The following is a 14,490-nucleotide window of genomic DNA, read 5'->3' as shown; positions in this document are numbered from 1 at the left end:
CAGTGAGCAGAGATACATACATTAAGGAAGATAAAACTTTAATTTCAGCACTGTTATCTGGAAACAAGCTTGTTCTGTGAGGGCTGCTTCCTGCATAGCAGAAACAATTGGTTTCAAAATAATGTGGCAAAATAATTGGTTTCTTCTGACTTAAGAGCTTTAGAGTATGTGATTTCCTTCTTAAGGACAAGGAAATATATTCTTAAACTCATTTGTCAGTCAATATTTTTGAATTTTACTTTATAGATAATAGTCAAGATTGAGACAGAATTGATCGTGTTAGTGTAAAAAGAAATCCCATGCTTACCAGGTATTCCACATATACTAAACCTTAGCATCTTGATCAGAAACATTTTTGAAATGACGTGACAGAAATGCATTTGGAAGGGTGCATTGTGGCTAGGAGCAGGGGAAGGGATATAGGGGAGGCTGGCAGAAGCAGTGAGAGGTGACCGTGACTAATAAGCAGCTTGAAAGAGGTTGCGGAGTTCAAAGATTCAAAGGTTCATTTATTATCAAAGCAGACATCCATATACAGCTTAATTTTTTATTTCTCCAGATGGCCATGAAAGAAAGAGCATAAAAGTCATTTAGAGAGAAACATCAACTCCCCCCCTTACAAAAAAGAACAGCATCCTGATCATCAACCCTCCCAAACCCCCCCCCGCCCCAATGCAAAACAGAACAGGACCATTGACCCCCCCCCCCCAAAAACAACCCCTCCCCTGCACAAAAAACTAACAAAACACTAACAGACCAGCAACCTATAAAAAACCCTCCCCTCACATAACGAAAAGGAACGGGTGATAAAAAAACACAGAATAGAAAAGCCTTAAGTCTGAGAAAGTCCACAGTCCGTAAATGCTATAGTCCAATCCATAAACCCAGAACCAGGATACCATCCTACGATATCACCAACATTCAATGAAAAAGAGGGAAACCACATGAGACGGGGAGGCCTACCCACCAGCCACAGCAAGCCACACTATGATAGACCGCTCACAGATTTCTTCTCCAGCAGCTATTGTCGTGGTTTCTCGTTTCTCACAAATGACAAGGAGACGCAGAAAATTCTTCAAGAAGTTTTAAACTTCAATTTGCAAATCAAAGCTGAGACAGTGAGCTAGTCGCTGATTGCCCACCGATCCTTGTACATCGCATTTTTTATAGCAATTCTCCTATCTTAGCTACATTATCATATCCAATCGGCCTGTGATTACATATCATCAATATTATCCGTTCTTGACTTTCCACTATTGTTTTACTCCCCAACTTAATTATGTCCTAGTTTACATTTTAGACCATATGTCTTCTCATCCCTAACCACAGTTATTTCTTAATTAGTCTTGCATCGACATACTGCCACATATTTCATCATCTTACCCGCCACCGTTATCTTTCTACTTGACTTCATTCTAGTTCTCTCATGAATTAATAGTGAACAGGTCAGAAGTCATGGCTGCATAGTGAATACCTTCTAATGAGCTAACAGTGGTTACATAGTAAATACTGTAGAAAATACAATGTGTGCATTTACATTTTCCAATACTATCAAAAGGCAGGCAGTTGGTGCTTAATCTCTTGCTTGCCTTCTGCATTCACCTTGATATCTCAGTCTTCCTCAGCATTTTGATCCGCGATTAATGGATGCTTTAAATGGCAACATGGAGTCGAACATCGGCTCGTGCCCCATTCTGTTCTGAAGGTCAGCCAGGATTAAGACCCTGTTGTCCAAGAGCCCACTGACAACGAGGTGCATATTCCCCTGCAGTGCTCCTGATGGAGCATTGCGCAAGGAATGACATCATTCTGTGAATTCAGGTAGGAAATTCACCTCTGGCCATAAGGATGGTGCAGAATAGGTTGAGTTTCATATATGGCATGACCTGAATGGTAAATGGCCACAAAAATTTATTTACTGCTGGTTAATACATTTGCACTCGTATGTTGCTGAAAAACTAAGTACTTTAATTTAAAATTATATGTACTTAAATTTCTAAGCAAGTTTTTTTGATAAAATAAGGTAACTTGATTTGCACTGTTTATAATCTACATTGGAGATGGCCAGTTGAAAACAGAAAGGTCCAAAAATACTGGATGGTGACAGATGTTGCAGCACACCAGGGAATAAACAGTTGTTGATGTTGTTAAAATAAGGTGGCTTTGTGAAAAATAATTTTCAGCACTCTAATTATAAGATGGGTTGAGCAACACCTGCCATAATCACAGTATGGCCAAAATGCCTGTTTCGGTGCTGTATAATTTAATGACTCTGTCTCTAATTCCCACAGTATTGACTCCCAAGTTCCCCAGACTGTTGTTACTTTTTTTCCTTCTCTTCCATACAGCAAACTGCCCCAGTCTCAGGTGGAATGGGCCCAGTTATTAGAGTCACAACAGCGTTACCACGATGCTGAGCTACAGAAATGGAGAGACATTCTAAAATCATCAGTGGTGCTTCTAGATCAGGTGATTGCTACAATTGTGTCTAATGAATGGTTGAGGGACCAGATGTACAATGTAGTTCTAAGAGTGAGCAAGACTCATTCTGCTCTGAACAATTATTTTAAGTGTTCATCCCTCGCCCTTTTGTTTCTTAAGAAAAAATTAAAAGAAAAAATACAAGTATTTTTAAAAACTGGCCTGTTTAACCCTCCGTTAATTAACTATATACAGGTTTCCCCCGCCATCCGAAGGTAGAGCGTTCCTATGAAACAGTTCGTAAGCGGAAATGTTGTAAAGCGAAGGAGCAATTACCATTTATTTATATGGGAAAATTTTGTGAGCGTTCGCAGACCCAAAAATAACCTACCAAATCATGCCAAATAACACATAAAACCTAAAATAACAGTAACATATAGTAAAAGCAGGAATGATATGATAAATACACAGCCTATATAAAGTAGAACTACTTCTCTACAACGATTGCCTGCACAGATCTCCGTAGCGAAGATCTCATGCAAGCGCTGTTGGCAGAAAATCTCACGCAAGCGCTGTTGGCATAAACGTGCTCTCCAGTAACCTTTAAGCTATGAGGCTGCCAGATCTACCAAATAACACGTAAAAATACACAGCCTATATAAATTAGAAATAATGTATGTACAGTGTAGTATCACTTACCGGAATCGGAAAGACAGCTTGCTGAGCAAACTGATGATGGTGTGTTAGACTGAGTCGCCGCAGGTTGGGTGGTGCAGTAGCCCCCACCCTCCAGGCCGCCGACCCGATACATTGCCACGAAGAACGCAGCAGTAGCCAGGAGGCACACAGCACATCTTTAAGAAAAAAGCCGAAATATACATGCTAATTAATTAGGTGCCGCCGACACGTAATTGTCGGCCCAGATCAGAGGCGATGCAATCGGAAATCGGCACTGATCTGGGCCGACAATTACGTGTCAGCGGCACCTAATTAATTAGCTTGTTTATTTCAGCTTTTTTCTTAAAGATGTGCTGTGTGCCTCCCGGCTACTGCTGCATTCTCCGCGAATCGGTACAGTATCTGTCTGGGGCTCGGGTGTTGGGGTGGTGGGACATGGGGTTGTCATCTCACCGTCGATCAGGGCAGGCAGCTTATCTTCTCCTATGACTGCCTGCCTCGATGTCGAAGATCGAGGTTCATCGTCTGCTGTGGCTGATGTGGAATGCTTGCTTGACTGCTGAGCCTTGCGCATTTTTCTATCATACAGTTGTTTGTAAGGACTCAAACCATCCTGCAAATATCCCCTTTCAAAATTAAAGTCGTACTTTATCATTGCAGCGAAAATCTCACGCAGTCACTTTCGGTCCGTTCGCTACTGCATTCGGTTTCGATTGTTATCCTTTCCTCTTCCAATTGCATCAGCTCTTCGTCTATCAGTTCTTGGTCATGGGATGCCAAAACCTCTTCAACATCATTTTCGTTAGCTTCCACAAGCCAAACTCACTTTGTCCTTGCTTCGTTCACCACGATCGAAACGCTTAATTATGTCTAGTTTTACGCTAAGTGTAACACCCTTACGAGCTCTTTTAGGCTTTTTCAATACCTCAGAACTCATCTTCCTAACGGCTGCTCACAGGCATGTGTTAAAGCAATGCCGTTCCGAATCCGGGGGAGAGCGGCTGCTCGGGATGCGCGCTGCCTTTCTTCGTAACAGTGAAAACACCTTCTGAGAGCGAAAACAGGGTACTAATGTAGGTCTTTCGTAACAGTGAGGTTTCGTAAAGCGAACGTTCGAAAAGCGGGGGACACCTGTAATGCAATCATCGTGTAAAACAGGTGGGCTAATGGGTTAGATCATCAGAAAAGTCTGGATTCAAACTATGTCCTTCAAACTATGCAGAATTTTTTATTCTCTATTATGGAAAGATGGCTTTTATGCATATAGTGCAGTGACTCACACCCCTCCCTGAATTGCAGTTAATTAATACATACAGTAGATTCTAGCTAATTGGGCCACTGGTTAATCAGGGTAGCCATTAATTTGGGACAACTCTTAAAGAACAAAAACTAATCAAGAAAATAGTCGGGATTCCCTTTGTTTATTTGAGACACTATGCCGCTTAATTTGGGCAGAGAATCATTGCTGAATGGTTTCCAACTAGCGTCAGACGCATGCACTTGTGCAGTTGTTAGATGCTACACCATGCTTAGAGCGAACAGTTGCCTCTCTAAGAGTGGGATAATTTTCTGGTAGCTTTAATCTGCATCTCAGTTAATTATTTATAACAAGTGCTAGCTTGTAACATTGGTGCTGAGGATACCCACTGCTCTCTCTTTGATTGGGACATATCTGCTCCTGAGGTGAGCACCCACTCCAACCAGGGCCATATAAATTTAAGACCATATACCATAAGAGATAGGAGCAGAATTAAGCTACTTGGCCCATCAAGTCTGCTCTGCCATTGCATCATGGCTGACTTATTATCCCTCTCAACCCCATTTTTCTACCTTCTCCCTATAACCTTTGACTCCATGACTAACCAAAAACGTATTAACCTCTGTTTTAATTTGACCTCCACAGCTGTCTGTGCCAATGATTTCCACAGATTTGCCACCCTCTGGCTAAAGAAATTCCTCCTCATCTCTGTTCTAAATGGATGCCCACTGTTCTGAGGCTTTGCCCTCTGGTCCTAGGCTCACTACTGTAGGAAACATCCTCACCACATCGACTCTAACTTGGCCTTTCAATATTCAATGAGATTGCCTCCCTCATTCTTCTAAACTCCAGAGAGTACAGGCCCAGAGTCATCAAACACTACACATACATTAATCTGGAGGCGGTGTAGCGTGGCGTCCATGCTCGGTTGGCGACTGGCCTCTCCCATTGGTGCTGCCCTCCAGTGTTCGACAGGCAGAATGACAGGCTGGATTGCCGGGAGCTGTATCGTCAATTTGTATGTTGCTCAGGGTCTTGGACTATACATGTGTTTTCTTGTGAAACAATGTCTTTTTTCTCTTGTTATTTCGAATGTATGTTATGTACCTTGGCCCCAGAGGAATGCTGTCTCATTTGACTGTGTCCATGTATGGTTTGAACGATAATTTAACTTGATTCTTCATTCTCGGATTCATTCTCGTGAACCTCCTTCGGACCCTCTCCAACGCCAACACATCTTTTCTTAGATAATGGGCCCAAAACTGCTCACAATACTCTCAAGTGAGGTCAGACCATTGGCTTATAAAGCCTTGGCATTACATCCTTGCTCTTAAATTCTAGTCCTCTTGAAACAAATACTAACATTACATTTGAACATACCTCAGAGCTCAGTGCAGTCCATTGTGAAAAAGTGTAAAAAATATGAAATGTCAGCCACACTTCCGACGTCAGTCCACTCCTTTAAACTTGGTCATTGAAGAAGAAAGCCGCTTGTAAGAGAGGCTACTTTGATGCCGAAATGTCACCTAGAAGATACTGTGAAGATGTGGAAAAAGGATTTCTTGTTGGACGAAACTGAAGTGGAACTTTTTGGCCTCAACGCTAAGCAGTACGTGTTGCGTAAATCTAATACTACACATCAGCCAGGTAACACCATCCCTACTGTAAAGTATGGTGGAGGTAGCATCATGCTGTGGGGATGCTTTTCAGCAGCAGGGACTGGGTATCTTGTCAGGATTGATGGGAAGATCGATGCTGCTAAATGTAATGTGATCCTGGTTGAAAACCTGCTAGCCTCTGACAGAAAGCTTAAACTGGGGAGCAAATTCATCTTTCAGCAGGACAGCAACCCAAAGCACACTGCCAGAGCAACCGTGGAGTGGCTTTGAATGAAGAAAATTGATATCTTTAAATCAGGGGTCCCCAACCTTTTTTGCACCGCGGACCGGTTTAATATTGACAATATTCTTGCGGACCGGCCACCGGGGGGGGGGGGGGGGGGCCGTGACTGCAGTTTTGTCTTATCATTTGCTTGTCTTTCACAGTTCAGTACACACTGCATTGACTTAAATACCAATTGCCTCATCCTCAGCTTAAAAGCCAAGACTTCCTGGTATTTGCACCACTCTGTTGATGAACGACTGAGGGTTTGCCACAGATGACTTCAAATCCTTTAATCTATCATCTTTTTATCTTCCTCCCCTCCTCTCACTGTATACTCTGGAGAAATGTTTCACTGAGTTGATGAACTGGCCAGCAGAAAACAGCAGGAAAATGGTACAGTGGAGCATGGCTTCAAGTAGCTTTACCGTTACAAGAACATTGAAAGAACAGCTTAGGCCTGAGTATTATAAATGAGAAGGTGCTTCATTTATTGACATTATTGTGTTTTAAGCACTAACCTCACCAAATTCAAGTAAAGTTGTTCTTTGATCAGGTGATTCTAAAAATGCTTTCAGTCTGATTTCATTCTGCATGAGTGCAGCTACATGTGGTGAAGAGCAGCAGCTGTAAATCCTGATGGAGTTTGTACCCACATTAATCTGGCCCTCAACCAAAGTAGCAGCTGTGACTGACAAAGAGGACCCATGGGTCTGTGATTCAGTGTGTAGTTCCAATAAATTGTTCGGCAAAGATTGGTTAATTAGAATCTTCATCTTAGATGCAAGAAAGATTAACCCTTCCAGAGACTACAAATTATTTTGCACCAGCAAAGAAAATTAACATTTATACTTTTAAGTTTTAACATTGTTTTGTCCTCTAACTAGAACACCACATGGAGAAAATTAAATGTAAAATTCCTACCAAGTACCGGAAGATATCTTTTAAAGACTATTTCCTCAACAAGTCTTTTGAATGTTGTAACATACTGAGGTAGTCAGTTTGAATTATATATTTTTTGAGCATGGTTTCATCCCGAAGAAAATAATTTTCTTTCATTTTTAAAAGTTCGTTGTAGGACTGCTCTTTTTTTTGCCCTTGTCCAGTAGCAGAAAAATGTGTTGTGATGCTTCCTTGAGTATTTGCTATGCCGGGTAAAGGTGTATGTTATATACACATAAATGGAGTCTGACCTTTGCTCACTTTGAAAGCATGGCCTTTACTTAGGCTAGATTTGAGCTTCATCTGCATATAATGCTAATGTAAGTTAAGCTGGTCAGATAGACTTTGGAATTTCACCTTTTCTTTAATTTATCCCACAGATGAGAAATTCATTAATAACTCTACAAAAAGGCATTGGTTTGCGTGATTACAGTTCAGAAACAGACAAACATGATCGATTTCACTGACTGGCATCACCGAGGCCGAAGAGGGAATTGTGTGCAATATATGTTATGTATAAATTATATATATGTTAAATATATATAAATATATATATATATATATATTCATATATATATGTGTGTGTGTGTGTATATATATATATATATATATAAAAGAAATAAAAAGACACTGGAACCGCAGGCCGAGTTGGATCCCCAGGATTGCTGTCTGAATCAGCAAATTCACAATTGACAACACCAAGATCCTGCACTGATGTGAAAACTAGGAGAACTACTGAAGCATTGTGGAAAACAACAGCCACACTAATCTCCCTTCACGCTCCTGTTATAAATCCTAGAACATTGTACTGTAAGTGTAACATCTCACAAAAGCATGTAATAATCTGTAGGCCTTCTCTTTTATGGAAGATGTGTAACTGAAGTACCATGTGGTCTTGTTTAAAATAAGGTATTCATCAAGCAGAGATAGGAGCAGGGTGAGGATCTTGAAGCTGTTATTAGTTAATTGTGCCTGCAGAAACACAGAATACATCCTATTTAATATTAGCAAAATTAATCTGATGTATTGATGCTGGCTCAGAGTGAATGGTTTTAGAAACTGTGAATATCTGTATTGAAAAAAAAACTTGAAGATTTTCTAAGTTACAAGTGAAAAGTAACTGGAATCCTGATGCAACTAACTTAGTTATTTATTATTGTTAAGAACAGTCTAAACAATCTATCACAGGCAGGCCCAAGAATATGTAGAGAAAAAATGTGTTCTGCTCTGTTACCCTCATTGCAAGATGTCTACAAGTTTTAGGTTGTTCACCTGATAACTGCATTGAACACGTGTGAAGTCTGATTCTGAAGAATCCCATATTTTATGACAAATTAGGAATGAATTTCATGATCAGCACCATGAACGTAGTGAGGCACCTACAGGGAAGCGTGAGGCCCCCGTGAAATGTGATGTCATGTTTAACTGCTGCAGAGGTATCGCATGCTAGTCTGACCTATTTTTTAGTTTCATGGTTTTCTGATGGAAAATTAAAGAATTATAGATTAGTGTAGCTAATCTATAAATATCCCAAACTGAAAATAATTAAAGTGATTTCAGTTTTCCAACATGTTAATGAGCCACAGTTTAAAAAAAGGAAAATATTAAAGATTTGTCTTAAAGCTTACTGTTGAATTTGATTCGCAGATCAGACAGGATCTTAATAGATACAATGAGATATTTGAATGTCCTGTCATTTGATAATATTTCTTACTTGAAAAGCATGGAAATTGTGCTGTGCACATGCTAATCTAGTATAGTATATGACAGATACAATATTTAGTGACCAAATTTCAATGTGGTTGTCTTATTAGAACAAAATCCAGGCAGGTGCAAGTGCAAAATGATGCATGCTGTGTCATGGGATAGGCACAGAACTAATGAGACCATGTAGCAACAGTCAAGTGGTTTAATCCAGTCAACACTGAACTAGTGGATGCTGGCACTTTAACCTTTGGTAGGCAATTTGCATTAATAATGCAAGAATAAACCAGATTTAAAGTGGATTTTGAAAATGAATTATGTCCGATTAAAATACAATCTTTAAACATGCGTCTATAAAAATTGGTGCTCATCTGTGAGCTGTTTTGGTATGAACAAATAATCAGCTATTAACATAGTCCAAGAAAATAAGTATTTAAGTTGTTTATTTATAAGTATATTGTGTCATGGCTAATGTACAGTATGAACTGATAGAACTGGGAGATACGGTGTTAGGGTTAACAGGTGGAGAATTGCCTTGTAATTTTGTTCAAAAATTTGATCATTCATTTATGACAGTTATTTTCAATGGGAGTCCCTGATCTGATAAATTAAGAGAGTGGGGGAATTCTAGCATCTTGAAACAAAATTATTTTGATGAATTTAGTGCTCCTCGATGTGAAATTTGAGGCATTTTGGCCTACATATATTGTGGGCAGCTGTATGACTCTCTAGCATATTAGATTGTATTTGGAATACTTACTGTCAAATGTAAAGCTGATATCTCAAAGGCGTTCAATAATTTCTGGAATGAGAACTTTGTGATTTAAATTTATTAAATATACATGAACTCCAGTAACTAACCAGGTAAATACACCTTATCTAAGGGTATAACGTCTGGACGATTATTAGCTAAGTGATACAGCTGCCAATATCTGCCTTTTCAATAGAATCAGATATAATAAGATTTGATGTTAAATATGAGGTGCTTTTAATATGACTGATACAAAAGGTTGTTTTCTAAAATGAACAAAGCTTTCTATTGATCAGAAGTTTTTGCCGCCAATCAGAAAGTATTTAGCAATATTTAATTTATTAAGAGGAGGTGTGATTGGCCAGTCAGCTAACTGCTTATTAAATTGTGTGGGCAGATATTCCAAAGTGCACTATTTACACCTAAAAACTAAATTTTCAGTGCAATGGATTTTGTGGCCACAATATTTTATCTTAAGGACTTGCCTCATGTCTCTGATCATAAATCATTGGGAATATTGACAAAGGCAGTGTCTGAAGACAAATATCAGAGTTGTATTGCACATGCATACTTTGACAATAAAATGAACCATTGATTGATATATATATATATATATATATATATATCATGGCAAATGCTGACAAATCCATTTCTAACTAAATTATGGCATCATATTTTCTTTAAGCAGGTCATCCTAATTCAGTGCTGCATTCACTTTTTCACTTTAGTTTTTTTTAATTGACTATTGCTTCTACATTCAACAAGACTAGTAGAATCATGATCCTTTGCAGTATGCCATTGAGCAGATATAGTAGGTTGTGTTTGTGATGTTAATCACTCCATATATAGCATCATTTTGATGAATATGGGTTTTAATTTTTGTGCTATAGTAGTAACATTTTTTAAAAATTCTGGATCAAACTTTTGTTGCCTTTAATATTTAATTTCACGTTTTTAATATGAGATACAAATAAGTCAGCAAATAGATTTGCACTGTAGAAGAAAAAAAATGATATCTTGATACTGTGCAGCTGCTTATGCTTGTTGTATTTTTATTTTTGTGCTTGGTATAGTAGAGGATTGCTGGAAAATAATGAAGTGATTTGAATCCTTTGCTTTTAAATTAGCTGACATATATGGCTAGTTTTGTTTATAGTGTTTACATTATGTGTAACACCAAAAATCAGTCAAGCCGGATTTGTGAATAGTAAAAAGGTCAGATTTGAGGGTAGGTTTACAGGCCTAAAGTGAGTGAGAGTGTGTATGAGTGTATGCATGGGAAGGCTAATATTCACATTAAGAAAATTCAAATTGCTGTAACAAACTACTGGTTGTTAACCCATAAATCAAATTTCGGTAGCACAGGGGATACTGTTGAACAGACAAAATGAAAACATTTTCTTATCAAATCCAAGTTTTTATTTTGCTTGAAATATAGCTGGGCCTATACCTTGCTCAGTGAGTCACCTTATTGATATATCTCCTAGCTTTCTATTTCAAAACAAAAATTGATTTAGGACATATTCTAATGAATTTTATGGGAGTGATAAAATCTTGCTGGATTTTTGATGAGTATAGTGTTTTAATGTACATTCTTATACATTGTTTATTTCCTGTTTTAACCTCGATGACCTGGTTGAAGTTTCATATTTTCTTTTCTTACAACTTATATAGTTACCATGTTGTGATAGAGGTGGTAAAGTGTCTCCCATGCCTGAAAATAACTTGTGACCAAAAGAACTGAGTCAAGCAAAGATAGAAATGGTGATGAATTTTAGTGAACTTTCTTGATGTCATTTATTTCTAAATCATTTTGTAATCATATGACACTTTTGAAGCATTAATGTGTTAATATTACTTAGAACTAAAGTGCTTTTGTCCTCTATTGAAAAAGATACAAATAATGTGTATGAATGTTCAAGGCCAACTTGTACATATTGCTATTATTTGCTTTCTTTACATTCAAGCTGGTGGTCATGTCTGTTGGCCATCTTTTACTTCCTGATTTCTGTATTTAATGGTTAAACAAGTTTGAACACAGCATCTATCAATCATTCACAAATTCAGTATATCCTAAAATCAGGTTACAGAGAATGGAGATGCCATGTCTGATAGCTGAAGAAGCTATGCAGTCACTGGCATTTAATAATTGATGTAAGCCTGTAAATTTGCTTCCCAGACCTCCAACATGGAGGACAGGAATCGTGTTCATTGTGAACTGGTAGTGGGTTGTAGCCCATAGATAAAGACCAAAAATCATATGCATATGCAATTAAAGGGTCTAACAACCCTTCCACAAGGACTCCACCAGTGCTAATTTCCCCCAAGGTACCAGTGCTGGCACTGGCTACACTTCGGGGAAACTAGTTTTAACATGCAGTGCATGGTGGTCAGAGAAGGACCACAAACGATATGAGGGAGGTTTCAAAATGCTAAATATGGAACCAGTGAGAGTAGGATTGCTGCTCCTTAACCCACGTTTAAAGATATTGCCAATCATTGTTTTTTCACTTCCTAAAAGTTATTGCTATTTTCCTCCCCTTGATCATTGGCAATACTTAACTTCCTTAAAAATCACTTTCTTTCCACTCTTTCCTCCACATTTCTTATCTCTATGCTTATTTGTCCTCTCTAGTTATTTACTTATTTACATGACGGCTGCTGCTGTTGACGTGATGGTATGATCATCTATCTCTCATTGAAGCCAAATATAACTATGTCATGAAATTCACCAGTCAAACATAAGAAGCTGTCGCTGTGACCTCCCATTCCCTCCACAACTCTCACAACTCCATGTGTGTGTCCAATATGGGGATGTTTAAATTCAAGGCTTTGGACCTTTGAGAGCACCATTCCTCTGTGCATACATTGCAATGGTTTATGTTGCACACCTACTACATCTATAATCAGGCGCTGTCTACACTGTAGCCATCCTCCTGTTTGTTGCTTGTTACTCAAGGTAAAGGCTGTATTATTACGTTTTCTTTTCCTTGAACTCAATATTAAATATAGTATTGTTTCAGAAAAAAATAGCTCATAATGTGTTTTGCAGAGTCAGTTACTGCACCAATGTTGAAATGTTAAATTTTGTTTAGGGCTCTGATGTGTCGTGTAAAAAGTAGATCCGCAACGGAATTTGCTGTTCAAGAGTGTTTTTGGGCTGTGTATTTTCAGCAATATATGGAAGGCATTTTATTGAACTGATTGTAATTTTACAAAACATTGAACGATTATCATTGTACTGTATGCAGGATTTGAAAATGTGAGTACGATAAGAATATAAGAGGGATAGAGTCTGCCTCACAGCATACTCAGCTTGTTTGTTTGCATTTAAATAATGCAAAGGATCAGGAAAGTACAGATCCCCAACCCCTCGCCCACCCCCCCCCCCACCGACGTTACAGGGAGGTTGTGCTCTGAGAAAATAACCTGTATTCATAATTTTCCCTTTTGTCAATCTGCGTCATATGCACGTGTCAAGAAACAAGAGTTGGGAAATCAATAATTTCTTGTTGATTTTATTTACTTTTTACACAAAAATTCAGTGAAAGCAAATTTCAATCTTTCTCACATTTGGGTAGTGATTTTTGAATACTGTAAGGAGGAATTTTCATAGATCTAACAGCTGTAATGCAGGAGTGTGTGGTCATAATTGTTGAATTGGGATGTTTTAAATTGGCACAGCTAATGGACAATTGAACACATTAATATTTACTTCAGCCTTTCAAACCTGATACTCAGTAACACATCATTGTTTCAGATTTTATGATAAATGAAAACTGAAAAATAAGATGCAAAAGATTTTCTGTGCACAAGAATGCAGTGAAAACTTTTGTTGTAAATGGCTTAATTGTACAAACTAATTCCTCTATCTCATTGTTTCAATTAAGTAATCTTTCGAATGTACAATAAATGAATTGCTCCCCAAGGGAATATTTCCCCTTTTTAATATGATCTTCCCATTGAACAGCATGGTTGTTAGTTGGCTAATGCTGTATTACAATGTAATTTAGTTCATTGATAAACACTGCACCCACTCCAGGAATTTTTTTTTAAAGATGCATGTGGATCTGATGCTGCCTAATGCTAGCCTGCAGGGTATGCAACTGTCATCAGATGAAGTAAGGTAAAATTGGATGTGTGGCTTGTCTATGCCATTACATTATGTAACAAACTATCTTAATGTGCATTCAAGAAAAATATACATTTTTTAAGAACTGTTTTGATCTCCATATATGAAACATAACTATGAACTTCGCGCTGTGCGCAGGTTTAGTTTTAATAACCTTGCCTACTAGAGTTTCGGTTATCATGGTATCCCACCTGCAAGTTCATGTAAAGTAGAAACAAGCTATGAATAAAAAGTGTTGGAAAAAAATCTTTAATTGTCACCTTTCTTGTTTGGGTGATGTTGAAGAATAATGTTTGGTTATCAAAATCTTTTTCTCTGATCTATTAAAGAAAATGTGTTGGAAATTTTGACAACCACACATTTTCAGCCTCTCGGTTTATCTCGGATTCTTTCTCTGTATGTGTCAGTGATGCTGGTGTGTTTTACTGAAAGTAAAAGTTTTGTTCTCCATCCTTTTTCAAGAAAATGCCATGTAGGATATAATTTTCATTAACTGTTGTTTCACTTTCTTGGATGTTTTACTTTGAAAATTAGCCACGAAAGTAAAATGTTACTGATTTCTGTGGAAACCCTGTTTTTCTCGATACCAATTTGTGCCATACTTCAAATGAATATTTATCTCTCTCTATTAAGGGATAAGCAGAAAAGAGGACAAGGATCTAAGGAATTTGAAAGATCCCAGCCAAAGCATTAACCTGCTTCTGGCAGTGAGGTAGGATAAAT

The 14,490-nt window shown here is 38.1% G+C and overlaps 1 protein-coding gene across 15 annotated transcripts in view; it reads left to right on the top strand.

The window, feature by feature from the left end:
- gramd1ba (GRAM domain containing 1Ba) overlaps positions 1-14,034 on the top strand; it is a 443,148-nt gene extending 429,114 nt beyond the window's left edge. For all 15 annotated transcript variants that reach the window (XM_063038621.1, XM_063038608.1, XM_063038607.1 and 12 more), the window contains 2 exons: positions 2,349-2,469; positions 7,561-14,034. In XM_063038621.1, coding sequence (XP_062894691.1) covers positions 2,349-2,469; positions 7,561-7,647 — 208 coding nt within the window. In that variant the 3' untranslated portion in view covers positions 7,648-14,034. The remainder of the gene's footprint in view (positions 1-2,348; positions 2,470-7,560) is intronic.
- Positions 14,035-14,490: the final 456 nt, after the last annotated feature.

Source organism: Mobula hypostoma, chromosome X2, assembly GCF_963921235.1.
Source record: "Mobula hypostoma chromosome X2, sMobHyp1.1, whole genome shotgun sequence".
NCBI classification, from domain to species: Eukaryota; Metazoa; Chordata; class Chondrichthyes; order Myliobatiformes; family Myliobatidae; genus Mobula; species Mobula hypostoma.
This window is presented reverse-complemented; position numbering and strand designations above follow the sequence as displayed.